The sequence below is a fragment of the Phalacrocorax aristotelis genome, chromosome 26 (assembly GCF_949628215.1).
Source record: "Phalacrocorax aristotelis chromosome 26, bGulAri2.1, whole genome shotgun sequence".
NCBI classification, from domain to species: Eukaryota; Metazoa; Chordata; class Aves; order Suliformes; family Phalacrocoracidae; genus Phalacrocorax; species Phalacrocorax aristotelis.
Window position 1 is genome coordinate 54,833 of NC_134301.1, and position 21,122 is coordinate 75,954.

At 52.6% G+C, this 21,122-nt stretch overlaps 2 protein-coding genes across 2 annotated transcripts in view; both read left to right on the forward strand.

Annotated features, from left to right (window-relative positions):
- Positions 1-21,122, forward strand: part of LOC142048705 (keratin, type II cytoskeletal 6A-like) — a 111,368-nt gene that overhangs the window by 7,928 nt on the left and 82,318 nt on the right. The gene's annotated exons all lie outside the window — the stretch shown is intronic.
- LOC142048709 (keratin, type II cytoskeletal 8-like) lies at positions 15,162-20,093 on the forward strand. The gene is given in 7 exon segments (XM_075075846.1): positions 15,162-15,902; positions 17,198-17,415; positions 18,073-18,133; positions 18,743-18,838; positions 19,186-19,350; positions 19,440-19,565; positions 19,869-20,093. Coding segments are annotated over 7 exon segments (1,632 nt in total).

Here is a 21,122-nt window from a genome sequence, read left to right on the forward strand (position 1 = left end):
CCTTCATGATCCTGAAGGATGAGATGTTCAGGGCAATGCAGCAGAGCTGCAGAGGTTATAGGAGGTTAAATGTGGAAATCAGCGTCCTTTGGTTGCTTATCTACACTTCAAAGAGCAACAGCAACACCCCCAGCTCACTCGCCTCCAACTCGACTCGTCCAAGTTCAAAACTAGCTCAAAAACTCACTAGAAAACCTGCTGACTTTCTCAAGAGAGACTGGAAACAGCATATCATGAAAGCAGCACTGACCACGAAGCATCTAGGCTTGGAAGGAGTTTTAAAACCCAACGGTCAAAGACCTAAAAGCTTCTTTAAGCAAATACATTGACAAACATACCTAAAGCTAAGTAGCCACCAAAGAAATTTAGCTAAGGAGCAAAGTGGAGCTCTTCTGTTCAGTTTTTTTTTCAAGCTGTGCTCCTATTCTTTTCTTCTAGATACTAAAACACCTCCTTCGGATCCCGGCTGCCCTTGTTTTGGATTCATCACAAGAGAAACTGGTTCTGTTGCCAGCCTCCAGGGATGTCTTGTGTCAGCAGGGTGAATCTTGCTGACTGGCTTACTGCGATCCAAGGAAGTCCGTGTCCTAGAGCATCATCTAGGGCTTTGCAGGAGAATTTGGGCCCTTCACCTGAGCTAATATTCCCCTCAGCTTTGATTGTAGAGATTGTGCCCACAGTCAGGTGCCTTTCGCCGCAGCCTTTTCTTCCTGTTTGATGTCAGCCCCCCTGTGAGCGTGCACGAAGAACTGCAAGCAGATCACACGCCGCTCCTGTGCTACGTGTCTCTGAACGAGCTATCTGCTCCCACGTAGCCAGGTGACCTGGATGAGTGCTGCCAGTGGATGTGGTGTTCCTCCAGCTCCCTCCTGGCCCCATTTCATCCAGTGCTCTCTCAGCTAAAGCTGGGACAGGTAGAGCAGGATTTGCAGAACTTATAGCAACCACATCGCCTCTGTCTGGTGCTGAAAGCAAACCTTCCTCCTCTTCTTCCTCACACCCACTCTGGCTTGGGTGTTGGTGCACCTCTGCCCTTCATCTCGCTTCCACACTCACAAGCTCTGCCCTACGAGTGGGCTGATATTCCTTTACGTTCACATTCACGACCCACAGTCTGCATTTTCTGACCAACTCTTTTGTCGGTGTCCATCAGGCCTAGCTGAATGTCTACGTGCTGTGCCATGGCATGGCATGGCATGGCATGGCAGGGCATGGCGTAGCATGGCAAGGCATGGCATGACATAGCGTGGCAAGGCATGACATAGCATGGCAAGGCATGACATGGCATGGCAAGGCATGGCATGACATAGCATGGTATTGCAAGGCATGGCATAGCATGACATAGCATGGCAAAGTATGGCAAGGTATGGCATGGCATGGTATTGCATGGCATGGCATGACATAGCACGGCACAGCATGGCAACATCCACCCTTAACTAGAAGTATGGGTTGAAGCAAGTCTACATCTCCCATAGCCTGCGCACCAGGGCTTCCTGGGCCGACCCGATGAAGATAGGGCAGCCACGGCCGTGAAGGCCACTAGAGGGCTTGCAGCCTGCACGAGGGACGCTGCCCTGCTCTCAGACACACCTGAACCTGCTCTCGTCCTCCAGGTCGATGACAAATTGACTTTCCCATGGATTATTGGTCAGGTTGAGATGGGGATTTCAGGTTGTGTAGAAACCCACTACTTAAAGGAAGGACCGGCTCCATTCTTAGTGCAGTCACCGCCCACAGGTGACAGCCTGGTGAAAGATGAACGGACAAGTGGTGTGTCGCATTTGCCAATAACCGTGTTTGTGGCAGAGCTGCTGAGCTGCAGGTCCTGCGCCTTGCCTGATCTTTACAGGGTGTGATATGGGGCCAGAATCAACCGAAACAGGAACCAGTCCTTGTCTCACACTTGGACAGCCACTTCATGCGGGTCCTGGGGGTCCTCGGATCAGCCTCCCTTCCTCCTCCCGCATGAAAACACTCTCTGAAGTGCCTAGAATAAATTCTATAATTTTTCTGTTGTGCCTCCACAGGTATTTGAAATCCGCTGGAGTAAAGGCTGGGCTGGCAGCCAGGGAACCAAGCCCTTCGGCTGGCTGGCATCGCTTTCTCTTCACCTCTCCAACCAAGCCCAGCTCCTTGCAGACATAACAAGAGGAAACACACTGCTCCTCTGTTAGAAGGTCTGTTTTAGTGCCACAGCCTCGTCCATTTGAAGTAAAGCAGCTGCACAAGAGCAAGGGTGGGCTGGTATTGTCATACCTGCCGGCAGCACAGCCTGCCTGAAGCCCTTTGGGCTGAGAAGGAAACGCCTTCTGTGGCTTTGCAGTAGAAGTGTCCCTAGAAGTGGTGGGAATAGAAGCGTTTCCTACAGGTGGGAAGTTCACAGCTGGGAGGGCACTTTGGTGCTGGGCGCTCCTAAGGCGCTGTGGCAAATCTGTTTGGGGAAAATAGGTTGTTGCTTGGAAAAAAGATACGCTTGGTTCGGCTCCATCACATCTGCCGGCATCCAAGAAGTCACCCTGAACCAAGACTTGCTGGCACCTCGCAGTCTAGACGTTGACCAAGTCCAGAAGGTGTGAATGCTGGAGAGGTAGCAAATCAAGATCCTCAATGAAAATGTTGTCTTCTTTGTAGACAAGGTAGGAGTTGTGATTTTTTTCACATTTACACTTGTAAAGACTTCTGGTGGGATATGGCATCCAGGGGTAGGTACATAGGTCCCGTTTCTGGTCAGTCCTGCCTGACCAACCCAGTGGCCTTCTATGATGGAGTGACTACACCAGTGGACAAGGGAAGAGCTGCAGATGTCATCTGTCTGGACTTCTGTAAGGCCTTTGACATGGCCCCCCTCAGCACCCTTCTCTCTAAAGTGGGGAGATGTGGATTTGAAGGATGGACTCTTCGGTGGGTGAGGAACTGGCTGGATGGTCACATCAAGAGGGTCGTGGTCAATGGCTCAACGTCCAGATGCAGACTGGTGACCAGTGGTGTCCCTCAGGGGACTGTACTGGGGCCAGTGTTGTTTAGTATCTTCATCAGGGACACAGACAGTGGGATCGAGCGTACCCTCAGCAACTTTGCAGATGACACCGAGCTGAGCCGTGTAGGTGACACACGATGGGATGCCATCCAGAGGGACCTGGACACGCTGGTGAGGGGGACCCAGGGAGACCCTCAGCAGGTTCAGCAAGGCCAAGGGCAAGGTCCTGCAGTGGGGTCGGGGCAGCCCCCGGTACCCGCACGGGCTGGGGGACGGGGGGACGGGGAGCAGCCCTGCGGAGAGGGACTCGGGGGTGCTGGGGGGGAAAGGCTGGACACGAGCCGGCAACGTGCGCTCGCAGCCCCGACCCCCAGCCGTGCCCGGGGCTGCACCCCCAGCAGCGCGGGCAGCCGGGCGAGGGAGGGGGTCCTGCCCCCCTGCCCCGCTCTGTGAGACCCCCCTGCAGCGCCGCCTCCAGCTCGGGGCTCCTCAGCACGGGACAGACACGGGGCTGCTGGAGCGGGGCCAGAGGGGGCACAGAAATGCTCCGGGGGCTGGAGCCCCTCTGCTGCGAGGCCGGGCTGGGAGAGCTGGGGTTGTGCAGCTGGGGAAGGGGAGGCTGCGGGGAGACCTTATTGCGGCCTCCCAGTGCTCAAAGGGGGGCTGTGGGAAGGGTAGGGGCGGCCTCTTTAGCAAGGCCTGCTGTGACAGGACAAGGGGGGATGGTTTAAACTGAAGGAGGGGGGATTTAGACTGGATATAAGAAAGGTATTTTTTACTCTGAGGGTGGCGAAGCGCTGGCCCAGGTTGCCCAGAGCGGGGGTCAGTGCCCCATCCCTGGGGACATCCAAGGCCAGGCTGGCTGGGGCTCTGAGCGACCTGGTCGAGCTGGGGATGCCCCTGCTCAGGGCAGGGGGTTGGGCTGGATGGCCTCTGAAGGTCCCTTCCCACCCAAACCGTTCTGTGGGTCTATGGTTCTATGAATATCAGGTTGGCAAACTGGGCCTTGGACAAGGGTTTGTCTCGGGCTTGGATGTGACAGGCTGTGACAGGAGGTTTCTCGCACCAAACTACCAAAGCCCTGGTGAATGCAAGGGGATCCGTCAGGCTCTGGCCGTGCCAAGGCCTCGGTGCTTGTTTTTACACCAAGTTGTGCCGCACACTGCTGCTGTGGATGATTTGCAAAGCACAGACCACGCCAAGCACCACTAGAGGGCCTAGAAAAGGTTTTAAATGTATAAAAGATAGGCCTAAATTACTCTTTTCTGCATGGTGTTGGCAGCCTGCGTCCCTGCGAGGTACAGAGCCAGCGTGCCTGTGGCTCCAAAGGGGATTTGGTGGCAACGTGTGAATGGTTTTGTTTGTGCAGCGCCTTGCGCCGGTGATCGATGGCCCCGGCTGAGGCTCCCAGTGACAATAAATAACTGGATTTAAAACTTTTGTGTATCGTTCACTGCTTCTGGCATGGGAAGAATTGAAAGCAGCATGATTTGGGGAAGACGGTGACCCTTTGAGTCAGAGGGTTACTTGTAGCCGTCTGCAACTCGCTGGCTCTTCCCGGCGGCGGCATCCCGTCGCCGGCCGTGCCGGTGTGCAAAGCTGGTCCTGCAGCCTGGCATTCCTCCGCCTTGGTGAGTGAAGCGCAGCTGCAGGCCAGGGTGGAAATGGCTGACGGATGAGGTAATTCCTGAGATGCTAATACTTCACTTCCAGCCCTCTTGGGCCACGTAGCAATGCTGATGGCTTCCTGCTAACACGGGCAAGGGCTGCAGCATGTCCCCTGACGGCGCTGAGTGCTCAGCACCTTCTTCCTTCTTCTTCTTCCCCAAACCAGAGGTTGAACGTGGGCTTGGGAGAATTTCCTTTGCTAAAGGACAACTTTAGCTGGCATCGCCAGCAGAGAGAAAGAAGTCATCATCCCGCGCTTCTCAGCACTGGTCAGGCCACGCCTGGAGCTCTGTGTGCAGTTCTGGTCCCCGCTGTACAAAAAGGATGTGGCCAGGCTGGAAGGGGCCCAGAGAAGGGCCACCAGGATGATCAAAGGACTGGGAAGCTGCCATACAAGGATGGGCTGGGAGAGCTGGGTTTGTTCAGCCTTGAGAAAAGGAGGCTCAGAGGGGATCTCATCCCCACGTACCAGCACTTAAGGGGCAGCGACAGAGAAGATGGAGACTCCCTTTTTCACACGGAGTCCCATGGAGAGGACAAGGGGGATGGACACAAGTTGCCCTTGGGGAGATGCCGATTGGACGTGAGAGGGAAGTGTTTCACAGTGAGGACAGTCACCATTGGAGTAATCTCCCCAGGGCAGGGGTCGGCTCAGCCACGTTGGGCACCTTCAAGAGTTGTCTGGACAGGGTGCTGGGCCATCTTGTCTAGCCTGTGCTCTTCCTAGAAAGGTTGGGCTAGATGATCCCTGGGGTCCCTTCCCACCTGGGATTCTGTGATTCTGTGATTCTGTGAACTTTGAGTGGCAGCTCATCATGAGTTCCTCCTGAAGTGCCAGGACCGCCCGTGGACATCATGTGAAACGCCCTATCCCTGTACCGCAATACGAGCCACAATATCTGGAGGTTTTGAGTGATCAAACCAGCCTTTATAGATTTTATGATACTCTCCCACCTAAGACAAACCATACTAAATGTTGCCCTATGAAGCTTGACCTAAATCCTACAGCCTGATGTCGTGGGACTTCTTATCGCTCGCATGATAAATACTGCTGCAGTCTGGCCCTCTGAGCAAGCGACGCCCACCCCGACTCCTCCCTGAGATTTATGGCCACCACGTAGCAGATCCCCGGGGCCACGAGACAGGCAGCCAAATGCTACCCAGAGAGCTTTCCCAGGTGGGAGGGACATGGTAGCCCGGCCCAGCGACCCCTTGCCAGGGCTGTGCAGAAGCGAGGGGCGCTGGAGGGAGGCGACGGCATGCTGCCCTCCCTGGGCCCATCGCGCCACCGGCTCGAAGGCGCACGCCAGCAAGCCGTGCCCCACCTGCCAGGCAAAGCGCGCGGGCCCAGACCCAGACGGTGCTCCGTGGCTGTGCTCCAAAAGCCGTCAGACGCCGCTCTGGCACGCAGTGAGGCTGCCAGCCTCAGCTTCTTTGGAAAAAGCTGGACTGAGGGCTTGGGCGGCAAATAAGGGTGGGCAGTTGCTGGTGTGAAGCGGGGCTTTTAACTGGGAGATGCCATGGGATAGGAACTCATCGTTTGCTGGGGGAGCACCAGGTCCTGGGCTTCAGACACCGTATGCCTTTGGTGTCTGGAGAGAGGGGTGCGGGCATGGGACTGGGACAACGTTGGCATGACGGGATGGATCTTCCAGGGTTAGCACCATTTCTGATGGTCTAAAAGTGCTCCTGAAAGTGAGGTGTCCCATGATGCCACAGGCCTCTCGAGAGGACAAACGCTGGGGAACCTTATACCTTTGTGTCAAACTCAGTTGCTGGTCCTCGTCACGCCTCACACCAGTCAGACCACTGCAAACCCAGGAGGGACTGGGAGAATGCGGCTCGTCTGAACCTGGACGTGCACAGCGCACCTGGCAGAACCCCTCTGGGGGAAGAGCCCTCTCGGCTAAGAACCGCCGTCCTCTAAAAACACCGCTGGCGTCATCCGTGGGGCTGCGTTAGAGGAAACTTTGACTACTTTGCTGTAATGTGGGGAGAGACGCCTTTGAGGATGGGGTCTCCAGAGAGGGGGTCACCTTCTGGAGGTGGCGGCCTCCCTTTGTGAGCTTTGCGAAGAACCTAAATGGCCGGAGTAGCCAAAATACTTCCCTCCAGAGTCCGGCATCGCATGATGCCCGCCCTGGGTGGCCCTTCCTCAGACCTTTCCCTTGCTGGGCAGGAGGTCTAGTCTGAGCATTATCAAAGTTCTGCTGCTTTTTGTGTTGCTTTACCTTTTCTCCTCCTGTTTTGTTGTCCTGTGGACGCTGTAATTGCTGCTGCAGGGCTAATGACAGCGATTGAGGTGCCAATAACTCAAAAGAGCGATTTACTCAATTGATCACAAAGTCTGACCTTGATCGGAGTAATTATCAGCTCTAAGTCAATTGGGAGGCCAGCCCAGGTGATATGCAAGTGTGACTGGGTGTGGTGAACTTCCCAGGTGTAATGACGCTCTGCCCAGAGAAGGCAGCACTGGGACCCACTTCTTTTGTAGGCTGGTAATCACATTGTTTACTGGATTCTGAACATCTGCCAGAATTATTTCCAACTGTTTCAACTTCCTGTGGGAAGGGATGTTATTAAAATTGTTCTCCATCATACACAGTGTCTTTTGATGCTCGCTGTACCTCTCTTAGCCTGTTCTCTACCTCTGCTCTCTGACCGGGCGAAGCGGTCCCCAAGGCCCCAAACCCTTAGAGAGGTCGTCCCTGTGAGCCCTGATTGCTGGTGTCAGTCGCTGACGTTCCAGCATCTCCCTTTACTTTTTCCCACCATAGATCTTGATCAAGAAGCTGCTTTAATATTTTCGCTCTATTTATATCATGGATGCCACATACATTGGCTGTTTCTCTGCTGGGAAACAGCTGCACATTAAAAAAAGTCGTGTTTTCTCATGACACCTGGTGCATTTAACCTAGATTTCACCCCCGTTTCCTTTTCATCCTCATTTTTCTTTCTTTTTTTTTTTTTTTAATTTTCTTTCTTTCTCTCTGCAGGCTGCACCTCTCCTCCTGAAACCCTTTGGAGATGCCATCTCTGCCTTGCTCCAGCACCACACGCCCCAGCTCGAGGGCATCAGCTGCAGGTTTGCTTGTGTGTGGAGGAACCAGGACTTGCTCAGCCTTTCAGAGATCTCAGGGATCAGAGAACATCACAATTTGCATTAGGTTAGCCAACAAAGTAAAAAAAGTATGAAGCTTCTGCTTCAGCCGCTCACTGCAGTTGTTAATAATAACAGCGACAGGAAAATTACTCCACTACTTTCACACTTTATATTAAATTGATGCATTCACATTCTTGTAAAGGAGATAAGAGATTAACAGATATCATAATTATGATTAGTATTTTCTGAATAGATAATGCAATATTATAGGTGGTTACAAGTAAGTTATTGACTTGTTTACCTTCCTGTTAACCCAGAATAATTAGCCATTTCTTAAAATGGCCATTAGTCATTTGTTAACGGGGTTGTGAGGTAGAGTAATATTTTGGTTTGTGTTAGAAGAATACTTGCTGGTCCAGACCTCAGACTAAACTCAAGCCTTAACACAGCCCACCTCTCTCCCCACCCAGAGTGTCTCAAGCAGGCAAGACAGAGATGGGACGTGACCTACCCCGAGACACAGGGGACCTACCCGGCACCCGGTGGGATCCATCCCGCCTGACTCTGGCTTTCTCAGAGTCAAAGGTCTATCTCCAGCCGTCACGCAGGCTGCTTGCACAGCCGAGGAGAGAGGTTCGTAGCGCCAGGGACAGCCCTCCTTGCTCCCAGCAGGATTTCCACCACTTCCCACGCCGTGTCTCCTTCACTTCCCTCGCTGTCATTGTACTTACGAACGGAGCGCTTGGTTCCAGCCTCTTACAGGCTGGTCTGTGCTGCCCCGACCTCTTGGTCTCCACCTTATTCCGCTTGTTGTCCTTCCTCCACTCAGAAGGAGATCCCTCACACGCCAGCAGAGATGCGCTGTGGCTTCGCACCCTCCGAAACGCCCGCTTCCCTACGTCCGTATGACGGAGCAGCCACTGATGGAGAGGCAGTGACAGGTACCGGGCCACGTTCCTCCTCAACTACCCATTGCCCTCGCGTGGGCCGGGGAGGCCAGCTCTGCCCCCTCGCCTTCGACCCCAGCCTCCACCCTGGCTCTGTGCAGTTTGCCCAAAGCATTTCCACAAGATGCTTCTGTTTATCAACATTTCCTCCCCCCAAAACACTCCCAACCAGCTGAACGTGGTTCCCTCTTACATCAGCCTGTGGAGCACAAAGCCCCCCCACCTCAGGGGCTTCCCCGACCTCCTCACATTATCACAGCTTCGCTGTGAAGGGTTGACAGCTCGTGTAATTCTGCACATGCCCTGATATCGGGCACTTTTTCTGTGCTCTAATAGCAGCTCCCAGTCTCACCCAGACGTAGGTTTGCGTCTGATCTCTATGTCCCACAGATCACGAACGTGGGATCGTATTCCTGCTCCCCCCTTGAGGGGTCTGTATAATTAGTACAATATATTTTTGCAGACAAGGTGCTCTCCGAGCTGGGGAACCTCAGTATTAACGTAGCATAAACCTTTGGTAGAATACCGGCATTTCACTGTTTTTTTTTTCCTGCCATTACAAGGTTTTTGATGCTTTTCCTTTTGTCTCTCCTCAGAATCTCTTATTGCCTTCACCGGCCACAGGAAAGAGTTATCGTTAGTCCCTGTGATGGAGGGTGGGAGAAAATGAAAGTCTGTGGGATGAAAGGCATTTTTATTAGTGTGTCTGTGTGATCTCCGTCCCATTTTAAAGTGAGTTAGGGCCCTACTTATGCAGGTGTTTAGGCACCTACTGACCTGCTACTTCAACCCGGGGTGTGTGTGTCTACCTACTTTACCTGGGCAGCTGTTAAATCTAAGTACTGTATTTATTAAGCTGCTACTGTACCACACTGCTGAGTGTCCACCGTTCAGGTGTGCTGTAGTTATTTAACAGTAATAAGTACGTTGCTGTACTTCTTTAACTCTGCGCTGCCAGTGTGGCTTGTAAAGATCACTAGTTTATGTTCGGCAGAGAGAAAAGCAGCTAGATCTTCCGGGACATCTGCAGGATTTTAGTCATTTAGGCTCTCTATTTTGAGGTGATTAAAATGGTCCTGTAGGAATACCTGGACACGCTGGTGAGGGGGACCCAGGGAGACCCTCAGCAGGTTCAGCAAGGCCAAGGGCAAGGTCCTGCAGCGGGGTCGGGGCAGCCCCCGGTACCCGCACGGGCTGGGGGACGGGGGGACGGGGAGCAGCCCTGCGGAGAGGGACTCGGGGGTGCTGGGGGGGAAAGGCTGGACACGAGCCGGCAACGTGCGCTCGCAGCCCCGACCCCCAGCCGTGCCCGGGGCTGCATCCCCAGCAGCGCGGGCAGCAGGGCGAGGGAGGGGGTCCTGCCCCCCTGCCCCGCTCTGTGAGACCCCCCTGCAGCGCCGCCTCCAGCTCGGGGCTCCTCAGCACGGGACAGACACGGGGCTGCTGGAGCGGGGCCAGAGGGGGCACAGAAATGCTCCGGGGGCTGGAGCCCCTCTGCTGCGGGGCCGGGCTGGGAGAGCTGGGGTTGTGCAGCCTGGGGAAGGGGAGGCTGCGGGGAGACCTTATTGCGGCCTCCCAGTGCTCAAAGGGGGGCTGTGGGAAGGGTGGGGGCGGCCTCTTTAGCAAGGCCTGCTGTGACAGGCCAAGGGGGGATGGTTTAAACTGAAGGAGGGGGGATTTAGACTGGATAGAAGGAAGACATTTTTTACTCTGAGGGTGGCGAAGCGCTGGCCCAGGTTGCCCAGAGCGGGGGTCGGTGCCCCATCCCTGGGGACATCCAAGGCCAGGCTGGCCGGGGCTCTGAGTGACCTGGTCGAGCTGGGGATGCCCCTGCTCAGGGCAGGGGGCTGGACTCGATGGCCTCTGAAGGTCCCTTCCCACCCAAACCGTTCTGTGGGTGTAAGATTCAGTGTAGTGGCATTTCCTTGAGCATTAGCCTAAGTACTAGAATTTATTATTCTTATTTATTATTTGGGTTTACTGGAGGTGGACAGAGATGGATGTGGGTTGTGGAGGCTGGCAGGTTCCTGCAGCCCTTGTGCTCAAAGAGTTAATCTTGGGTCTGTTTGTGAATTGTCCCCCTGTGCTCGGCCCTGGGGAGGCCCCACCTCGAATGCTGGGCTCAGGTTTGGGCCCCTCGGGACAAGAAGGGCCTTGAGGGGCTGGAGCGTGTCCAGAGAAGGGCAGCGGGGCTGGGGCAGGGTCTGGAGCACAAGTGTGCTGGGGGGCGGCTGGGGGGGCTGGGGGGGTTTAGCCTGGAGAAGGGGGGGCTGAGGGGAGCCCTTCTCGCTCTCTGCAGCCCCCCGAGAGGGGCTGGAGTGAGGGGGGGGCTGGTCTCTGCTCCCAAGTCACCAGTGACAGGACGAGAGGGAACGGCCTCAGGCCGCGTCAGGGGAGGTTTAGGTTGGGTGTGAGGGGAAATGCCTTCCCTGCCAGAGGGGTCAGGCCCTGGCACAGGCTGCCCACAGAGGTGGGGGAGTCACCGTCTCTGGTGACAAACACCGTGGAGACATGGTACTTGGGGACATGGTTTAGGAGGCCTGGGGGTGTTGGGTTGGGGTTTGGACTTGATGACCTGAGAGGTCTTTTCCAACCTTCATGATTCTGTGATTCTATGATTCTGTGAATTGTCTCTATGGTTTGAAGATGTTAATCCTTGGCGCAACCTCTGTGACACGGGTCTGATGGAGGACAGCTCAGCTCATGTTACTTTCACCACCTGAAAGGCAGGAGTTGAGCGAGCTCTCCAGGTTCCCTTACGGCCCACAGAGGGAAATGGGACCATCCAGAAGGGCATGCTCACGTCACCTGCCTCAGAGGCTTCTCCAGATGGGAGGAACATCATCACCTGCTTCACGGACTGTTCTGGATGGGAGGAATAACACGTGGACATTCTCTGTTTGCTCCAACAGCTATACAAGAAGGCCTGGCGATCCATTTTATATGAATAACTTCTGGGATGCAATTTAAATTTGCCTTAAAAATCCCCAGTAACCAAAAGCCAGACGGACCACGCAGCTATTCGAATAGCCCCTGAAGACTTCCACTCCCTGGTGGACTCTGTGATAACCCATCCCTGTGGCAAGGGTGTTGGTTGGAGCCGTGGTCCTTTCGGTTGCTGCATGTTGGGAACCGCTTCCCTGTTTCTTTTAAGGGATCGGAGCAGAAGCTACCCAGGCGCATCCGAGAGCAATGCCAACTCATTGCAGGGGAGAGGAAGGTGTCACAGGAAGCTCCCCCTTCCTCCGCAGGACGCGTGAACACCTCTCTGGGTGCATCGCTGTTTCTGGAGCCAGCTCGACAGGTTCAGGTGGGGCTTGGTCTGTTGTGCCAAGGCTGAGCTGGTGCCAGCGACGCTCACAACAGCAGCCTACACGCCGTGCTCTGGATTATGTGGCACGTGGGGTGGGATGCAGGGTTTGCGGGAGGCCTTCTCAAGCAGGACAGGGCTGCTTCAGAGATCAGTGCAGTGCTTCCGTAGGAATTGCCACCTGGTTCGCTTCACGCAGCGAGTTGATGCATGTATTTAGGGCAATGGTTTTGGATAGACATCTATCTAACCGTTGTTCCACGCGGAGCTGGTTGGTTTGGTCTGTGGGTGTTCCATCCCCTAGGTCATAACAATTCCTTCCAAGATCCAGGTGGATGATCTGAAGCCTTGCCTGATGCAGCGTGCATTGGAATGAGCCACTCTCAAAATGCAAAGAGGAGGGATGAAGCTGAATTGCACCCAAAGTAGCCATTCGCAAACTCAGCAGAGGTGAACAGCAGCAACCGTTTAGAAACTGTTGTGCAGAATCAGAGAACCACAGGGTGCCCTGAGCTGGGAGGGACCCACAGGGACCATTGAGCCCAGCTCCCGTCCCTGCCCAGGACACCCCAAATTCACACCGTGTCTCTGGGGGCCTTGGCCAAGCGCTTCTGGAACATCTCCAGGCTGGTGCCGCGATGCCTCCCTGGGGAGCCTGTGCCAGGGCTCCAACACCCTCTGGGGGAAGGACCTTCTCCTAATGCCCAGCCTCACCCTCCCCTGGCACATCTCCCTGCCGTTCCCTCGGGGCCTGGCGTTGGGCACCAGAGAGCAGAGACCAGCCCTGCCCCTCCTCCTGCCCTCGGGAGGGGGCTGCAGAGCGCCATGAGGCTGCCCTCGGCCCCCTCTGCTCCAGCTGAACAAACCCAGGGGCTTTGGCCGCCCCTCGTACGGTTATGTTGCTGAGGAATTGTTAATTAAGGAAAGCAAAAGGGACATTTTAGCTCAGACTTCACAAGGAAAATCATAGAATTATAGACTTATAGACCAGTTTGGGTTGGAAGGGACCCTTAGAGCCCATCCAGTCCAGCCCCCGGCAGTGAGCAGGGACGTCTTCAACTAGACCATGTTGCTCAGAGCCCCGTCCAGCCTGGCCTATCATGGGCCAGGCCCACTGAGTCTCACCTTCTCCTGACATGAAGTCATGTATCGTCCTCCTAATCTTTACCTGAGCCTAATAATGGCTCCAGGGTGACACAGGAGTTTCGGTCTCAGCATTGTTCAGACACGGTTTGCCCTACACAGAATTTTGCAGGGAGCAGATACGGTTCTGAAAGCGTCTTTCAGCGCGACTGAAATATGGGAGTGAAGGAGGACAATTCGCATTGGTTTCTCTTGAGATGCATCAGCATCTAGAAACTACTGAGCCCAGCTGAAACAGAACAGGAAAGATTTCGGTGTTGTATCCTAGTGCTTTGGCAAACCTTACCCAGATGTGTTGAAATGGGTCTGTTTCCAGGTTTTCCCCCACTTGCTTTTAAAATCACGGTCATTACACACTTTTTTTTCTGATAACCACAATTATTCTTTCCAGCAGGTGACAGAATTCCCAATCCCAGTCATCTTTTTATATAGCTATATAAAAAGGGGGAATTCAGTGGGAAATTGCATTGAAATTCTCGGCAAAATGTAGGTAACTGGTAAAGTTTAATTACAAAAAAGGAGGACAAATGGAAAGTCTGAGCTGCCAGTTGGGCATTCCTGCTGTAAGGCTAGAAGAAACCAAGTTTGGTAGGGGAAAGCGGTACTTCTCACCTGGCTGCCTGGAAAACACTGCGTCTACTCCTGGGAAATGCCCTTCATCTGTTCAAAATCTTGTCCACCTCAAGATATTTCAGCTGGTCCAATTACAGCCGATTAATCATGTACAAACCTTTCATTTAGAGGATTTAGGAGGCACTTTCCAAACGGAGCCAGAGCGAGGATTGCAAAGCCCTGACCACACAACCTCTATATAACTGAAGGGCTCACAGTGTGGCTTTATCCAGCACCTTTGGAAGGAAGAGCATCCCATTCGGGTGAGGCCCAGCTCCTCCTAATGCCGTGTAGGGGACAAAGGGGAGGTGCTGGCCACATGGAAATCGTTCCACCGCTGCTCTTGGAGACGGCGTCCCAGATCTCGCTTGTCTTCTTGAGCTATCAGTCAAGGCTGAAGACCCTCAGCGGCAGTGTCAGCAGCAGGACTTGGGTCCCAAAGGCTTTTTAACGAGTCCGTGGTTGCTGAGCCTTGCGCCGGAGTGTGCTCAGGCTGCACAGGTGGACTCTTGCAGAGATGAGGAGAGGAAAGAGGGGTGGCTCAGGCAGATGCTCAGTCCATCAGTGATCAGGCAGATATCTCAGCTCTGCAGCAGCGGGGCCTTTAAAAACGCCTCACAAACAGGCCGTTTTAGTTCATGGTCTGACACATGGAAGAGCAGGAGTAGCCAAGAGCAGAAGGGCCAAGAGTGCTAGACTATGGAAGTGATGGGTCATGTGTTCCTACGGTGACCTCATCTTAATCTTTAGTAGTTAAAAGGTTGGTTTAATCTCAGATCTTTCTCTTTTCCACTTAAAACTCTGTATCCATCTATTTAAAGCTAAAATGGATACGGAGAGATCCTGTCTTTTCTCTTTTCCAGACACTCTTTCAGCTTTATGAAGCAAAGGCAGATTCTTTTTTTATGCCATTAGCAAGAAGGCCAGATCGCAACTCCTCCCCTCTCCCCGCAGAAGCAGTACTTACTCGGGGGAGGATATACTGGGAAAGAGAGAAAAGAGAGAATGCGGAGCCAAGGGAGCTGTAGCCTTTGGTTTCTGTAGCAGGCACTCCTGGTGAGGTGGTGAAGCAAGGAGAGCCACCCCCAAGTCAATATGAGGACAATATCGAGGCCTTCTATCTCATGAAATGCCAAAAGAGGTGGGGAAATTTGACAGAGAACAAACGATGGTGATGTGCATGGGTAACTGTGCGAACTGTAATTAATGATGGAGGGCAGGCTAATGAGATAAGGCGATCTCATCTCAGCAAAGCTCATGAGTCAGGCAGGGTTTGGGGAATTTCACAATTCCTCCATTGGTGCGTGGTGTTTACTCTGACCTCTCTTCAGGCAGCCATTAATTGCTGCCTGATGAACCAAACCCAATAACAACATTAATAGACCTGCTTATTACCACGGAATGGAGACTAACTCCTCCAGAACGTATAAAGGAGAACTTCTGTCACCCCAACCAGAGGAGCTGAGGATCCTTCTCTCTCATTTCTCCTCCTGTTTTACAACCTTCCCCACCTGCTCTCTCATTGTCGCCTAACTCTCTGAAAGCGACGCGATGAGCCATCACTTCTCCAGATTTGGGGATGGGAATTTCAGTTCTTTCTCTGCCCACTGGGGCACACTGGGGGGTGGGAGAGGTTTGTCTTCCATAAGGCACTGTGAAGACGACAGAGGACAAGAAAGATACGGTGGTTATGGGTATGGGTATGGTTATGGCAGCAGGAGTCTCCACAACCTTGGTGGGTTTAGGACCGTTTCTATTGGTGGAGGCTACGGAGGAGAAGGAAGAGGATATGGGAGGTGCCTGGGATTTGGTGGTAGGACACCCCTTGATAGGGGCTTTGGTAGAAGAGGATATTTTGTGGGAGATTTTCGAGGTGGTGAAGCGGGGCTTGGTAGCATGTGTGGAAGAAGTTCAGGCAGGGAGGTGCTTGGGGGAGGCCTTGGTAGAAGCGCCTTTGGTGAACAAGGGGCTGGACAGGGCTTTGGGCAGGCTGGTGTTAGAGGCATCGAGGAGGTGCACGTCAACACCAACCTCCTGAGGCCAATGCAAGTGCAAGTCGACCCCGAGTTCCAGAGAGTGCGCTCAGATGAGAAAGAGCAGATTAAAGCTCTCAACAACAAATTTGCATCATTCATCGATAAGGTGAGTCCCTGTTCTCCTTTTTTACTTGTTATTTGGGAAGTGGGAAATGTAAGGGGTCCCGCTCTGCCTCCGTGAGTCATGGGGACACCTTTACATTGCATGGGCTCTCCCCAAACCTCGCAGCATTGGCCAGACTCCCTTGTGCTGGCGGGAAGTTCTTAATAGCTTGCTATAAATGCCGCTGCATGATTCACTTACTTTTAGCCCTGGGATAAGTATCTCGGAGCTCTCTTTTGTGGCAGGACAATAGCAAACTGCTGGGGCGTCTCTGGCACATTCACTCGCTTCTCTTTGGAGGAAAAGGGTTTCTGCATGGCTGGTAATATTCTGGTGCCTGGGAATTGTCGATGGTGGCAGGAAAAACGGGTGATGGACTTGGACATCCTCGATGTGTTCTCGTTCTTTTTTCTAAAGCAAAGCAAAATGTTGCATTTCTTCAAATTACAGAACAAAATACTTCTTTGCTCGGAGGCCCTGGCCTCTTTCAGGAGGCCAGTGGCCCCCGCATCTTTCTCCTCTACCTCTTTCTTAGCTTACCCTACAATACTTCCACCTCTGTCTGCAGCCTTGTCTTCTCTTTCATTTCTACTCACGGGCACAGGAGCAAACCAGCCACAAAAGCACTCCCACCCACGCAGACCTGGCATGCGCCTTTGCTTGGGTGGTGACAGGAGTCTCTGCATAGGGTGGAAGCTCCTGGTATTTGTTACACGTGAAGACTGAAGGGCTTCTTGTATTACCCTGCGGAAAAGGCGGTGGTTACACCCAGAAGCTTTAAGCACACTTAGTCCTGAAAGATAGGAGCACATTTGACTCGTATTTTTTATTTTGCATTTTTTATTTATTTTATTTTTAGATTTTTTTAAAACTTTTTAATATTTTAAACCTTCTGGATATCAGCTTCCAGGTTCTAACCTGTTCACTGTCCCAGTGAACAGGAGGAGGGGGCTAACCCTTCCCATGTATTTGGGTGCCTAAGGGTGTTCGGGAACAGCTGAAGTCTCCCTCCACCCCAACCGTCCCCCTAAATAAAGCGCATTTAAGAGATGAAAAGCCAGCAATGATTTCAGTATCAGCTTTGTGAAGCAGCAGCAAAATCATACACTTCTTATTCAACAGATTGGGGAAAGAAGAGGCTGCCCCCCTTCAGTCTAAGCTGCCTCGTGTGTTGGTACCAGTGTCACTACGGCTGGTCCCACCTGACGAAACTGGGTTTGCTTTGCTGTAGGGGCTGATGTCGGCGCTTCCCCCAGCGCCTTCCGGCGGCTGAGACGCTCGTCTGCTTTGCCTTTCAGGTCCAATGTCTGGAGCGGCAGAACCAGGCTCTGATGGCCAAGTGGGAGCTTCTGCAGCAGCAAAGTGCCGGGCCAGAGGAGAGGAGAAATATCACTGCTTTCTTCCAATCTTACATCAGCAACCTGCAGCGGCAGCTAGAAACGCTCCAGAACCAGAAGGAGCAGCTGGATCCGGAAGCGTATAATATACTTCAGCTTGTTGAAGTTTATAAAAAGAGGTGAATAATCACAACTCTGGGGAAAATCATACTGGAATTTTCCAAGGCGATGGTAATCACGCCCTGGGATGGCATAGCTTAGCTTTGCACCTTCGAGAGTTTTGTGGCCGTTATAGCACCCCTCTGCACTAGGTTCCTCATGGGGCTTTGACGCTGGAAGACCAAAGCAGAGTTGGTGAGGGTAGAACCCAGGACAGAAAAAGGAAAATCAAAGGCCCTGTAGGTCTACCCCACTCTTCTCTCCCTCCTCCCGAGCTCCTTCACGCCCTTCCTCCCCCAGGCAATGAGTAACTCCTTACTCCCACCAGTAGCTGTGGTCAACCTGGAGAGTGGGGAGGGGAGGGTGGGGAGGGAGCCCAGCACTGGGAACAGGCTGAGAAGAGTCGCTTCTTCTGGCTTAGCCGCACCCAAAAGATAATATAAGTCCGCCGCTCGGAGAAATGGGGAGTTTAGTTCAGAATTACAGGGATGTTACCACATTTTGCTGCACCCGGTTTCGCAGAGGGTTTGCTGTTGCCTTTGCCGTTGCCAGACACGGCAGGTAAATGAAGACGTGACACATTGCCTTGTTGGGGGATTCCCTTTGGATTCTGATCCACTTGACTGACAAAGTAAGATAGGCAACGAGCTACCTGTTCCTTTTCTCTGCTGCAACAGGTTCGAGGACGAGATCAACAAGCGCGCGTCTAAAGAAGAGGAGTTCGTGGACCTCAAAAAGGTGAAGTAACCCAAGACACTGAGCTAAATCAAAGCCTCAGAAATAAAGCAAAAACTGGGTGGCTGGTGAGGTTTTCAAAAGCAAGGTCTTCGCCCAACTTTGTCTAACTCTTCTCTAACTGAAGTCATTGAAAGTGTGAGCTTTTTACTGCAAGACTGGAGAGAAATTGTTTCCTCTGGAGACTGTATGGGTCCTCTCTAAGAGGAATATCTAAAAAATGCCGGTCTTTATTCATGCAGACACAGCCTAGGTGAGACGTCATTATCAGGGGTTAAATAATATCTATAGGTGGCTTAGATAGGAGAATAGAAAATGTCAACAACTTTTTATTAGAAGAATTAATGAAATCTATGTTTCTACATTTCGCATTTTCTGCAGGGACACGTTTATTGCCGTAGCTATTTTGCTTATTTCCAAGCCATTCTTTTCTTCGGAGAGTTAAAAGCTTTCCCTTTGTTCCCATTGCTTTTCAAATGAAACCTGAGATTCGTGGGCCTTTGGCCCCAGGAACGAAGGCTTTAAAGAAATGTACCAAGTCTTGCAAGAACCGCACTTCAGTGGAGAACTTGGATCACAGAAATACAAATATGCCTCTGGCTTTTTTCACAGGAACTGGACAGTGCCTACATGGGCAAAATGGAATTTGATGTTCGGGTGGAAATACTGAAGCAGGAGCTTGAGTTCCTCAGATGCTTACATGAGGCTGTGAGTACCCTTCTCAGATTAAAACCTTAACCTCAGGTCTTGGAGGACCTGTATCTCCTGGAGGTTCCCGGAACAGGACTTTTTGGTGCGGAGAGTGGGTCACCCTCGGCCTTTGGTCTTATCAAGTCTTTTTTTAATCTGTGAGAGAAAAGGGGGTCTGGTGTGTCACAAAGACTGGAAGAGACACCTGAAAATTAAAACTGGTGGTGGAATAATAGGACCTGGGGGGGATGCAGGTAGAGAAGGTCCAGTGGGTAGCTGGCCAGAGGGTCCCACTTCTTTCCTCATAACACAGCCTGGACTGCTCACGTGCTCTGTTAATATCTAAAATCTCGTTTTCCTTGCAGGAGCTGTCCCAGCTGCAAACCGTAGTTGGCAACACCGATGTCTTCCTGTCCTTGGACAACCAGAGAGAACTGAACATGGATGGCATCATTGAAGAAGTCAGGCAGGAGTATGAGGCAATTGCTCAGAGAAGCAAAGCTGCAGTAGATGCCATGTATCGGGGCAGGGTGAGTAGACGTCAACGAGGTGGGGAGGCAAGGCTTTCTGCTCAATGGAAAAGAAACCAAAAACATCTGTTCTCTTCTCTGTGCACCAGGTTCAGGACCTTCAGAACATGTGGGTAAACCAACGTGAGCAACTGAGGAACAGTTATCAGGAAATCCAGGAACTGAGCAGGCAGATCCAAAGACTACAAACAGAAATTGAAATTGCAAGGAAAAAGGTAAGGCTGATACTTTCCAACGTGACTAAACTAAGTCACTTTTAAGTGGGGACTCAGTGCAGGAAGGCGTAGTCTGTCGTTCAGAGGCAAACCTAGAGATGATGTTTTTTCTTCAAAAGGAAGCAAGATTTAGATTTTGGCTGTCTGCACTGGGATTTAATTTGGGTTAATTTACCCAGTCTAATGTATCTTCCGAGTTCGGTCACCGAAGCAGGTCTTTTAATTTCCAAAGACTGCCAGAAGGGTTTGAAAATCCCAGTCCCAGGGAGGGGAATGGACAGGCTCTGTTTGTGCCCTCTGCAGAATGCCAGCCTCCAAGAGAACATTAAAGATGCAGAGCAGCGTGGGAGCTCTGCCGTCGAGGATGGACAACGAAAGCTTCAGGAGTTGGAAAATGCCCTGCAGCAGGCCAAAGATGATCTTGCCCATCTTCTCCATGATTATCAGGAGCTCCTGAACTTGAAATTGGCCCTGGATATTGAAATTGCTATGTACAGATCACTCCTCGAGGAGGAGGAGACCAGGTAGGTACAAACTATTCATCCTGGATAGAAGCACCTGCACACAGCAGTGTGTCCCAGAGAATCACAGAATCATGAAGGTTGGAAAAGACCTCTCAGGTCATCAAGTCCAAACCCCAGCCCAACACCCCCAGGTCTCCTAAACCATGTCCCCAAGGGACACGGCTACATGTTGTTTGAACCCCCCCAGGGACAGTGACTCCCCCACCTCTCTGGGCAGCCTGTGCCAGGGCCTGACCGCTCTGGCAGGGAAGACAATTTCCCTCATCTCCAACCTAAACCTCCCCTGACGCAGCTTGGGGCCGGTTCCTCTCGTCCTGTTGCGAGTAACTTGGGAGCAGAGACCAGCCCCCCCCTCACTCCAGCCCCTCTCAGGCAGCTGCAGAGAGCGAGAAGGGCTCCCCTCAGCCCCCTCTTCTCCAGGCTAAACCCCCCCAGCTCCCTCAGCCGCCCCCCAGCACACTTGTGCTCCAGACCCTGCCCCAGCCCCGCTGCCCTTCTCTGGACACGCTCCAGCCCCTCAAGGCCCTTCTTGTCCCGAGGGGCCCAAACCTGAGCCCGGCATTCGAGGTGGGGCCTCCCCAGGGCCGAGCACAGGGGTTCTTTGCTCTATCTTAGATCTCCAGGGTGAATTGCTGCCTGGAAAGAGCGACCTCTTCCAGTGCCTCACTGACAGAGCACAGTCTGACTTACTTTTATTGCACGCATTATATCACAGTGTCGCTTTTCTTCGCAGGCTAGAGGAAGGCTCACCAACCACAGTCTGTAAGTATCTCAAGGCATTGCTGTGATTTTTTAAGAGGATTGTTACCATTTTTTTGCCTCTGGTACTTGACACCCACCATCAGAACAAGCTATCGCAGTCCCTATCTTAGTTTTCCAGAGAAATGAAGCAAACAGTTGTCTCGTGTGAGCGTGTGAACACACGTGCCTGTGCATTAATATGTCAACATGGAGCTATTGAATTTGGAACTTATTGGCTAATTTCAAACAAATTGGTAGGAAGTGGGAAAAACTTCATTTACTTTGCGGGTCA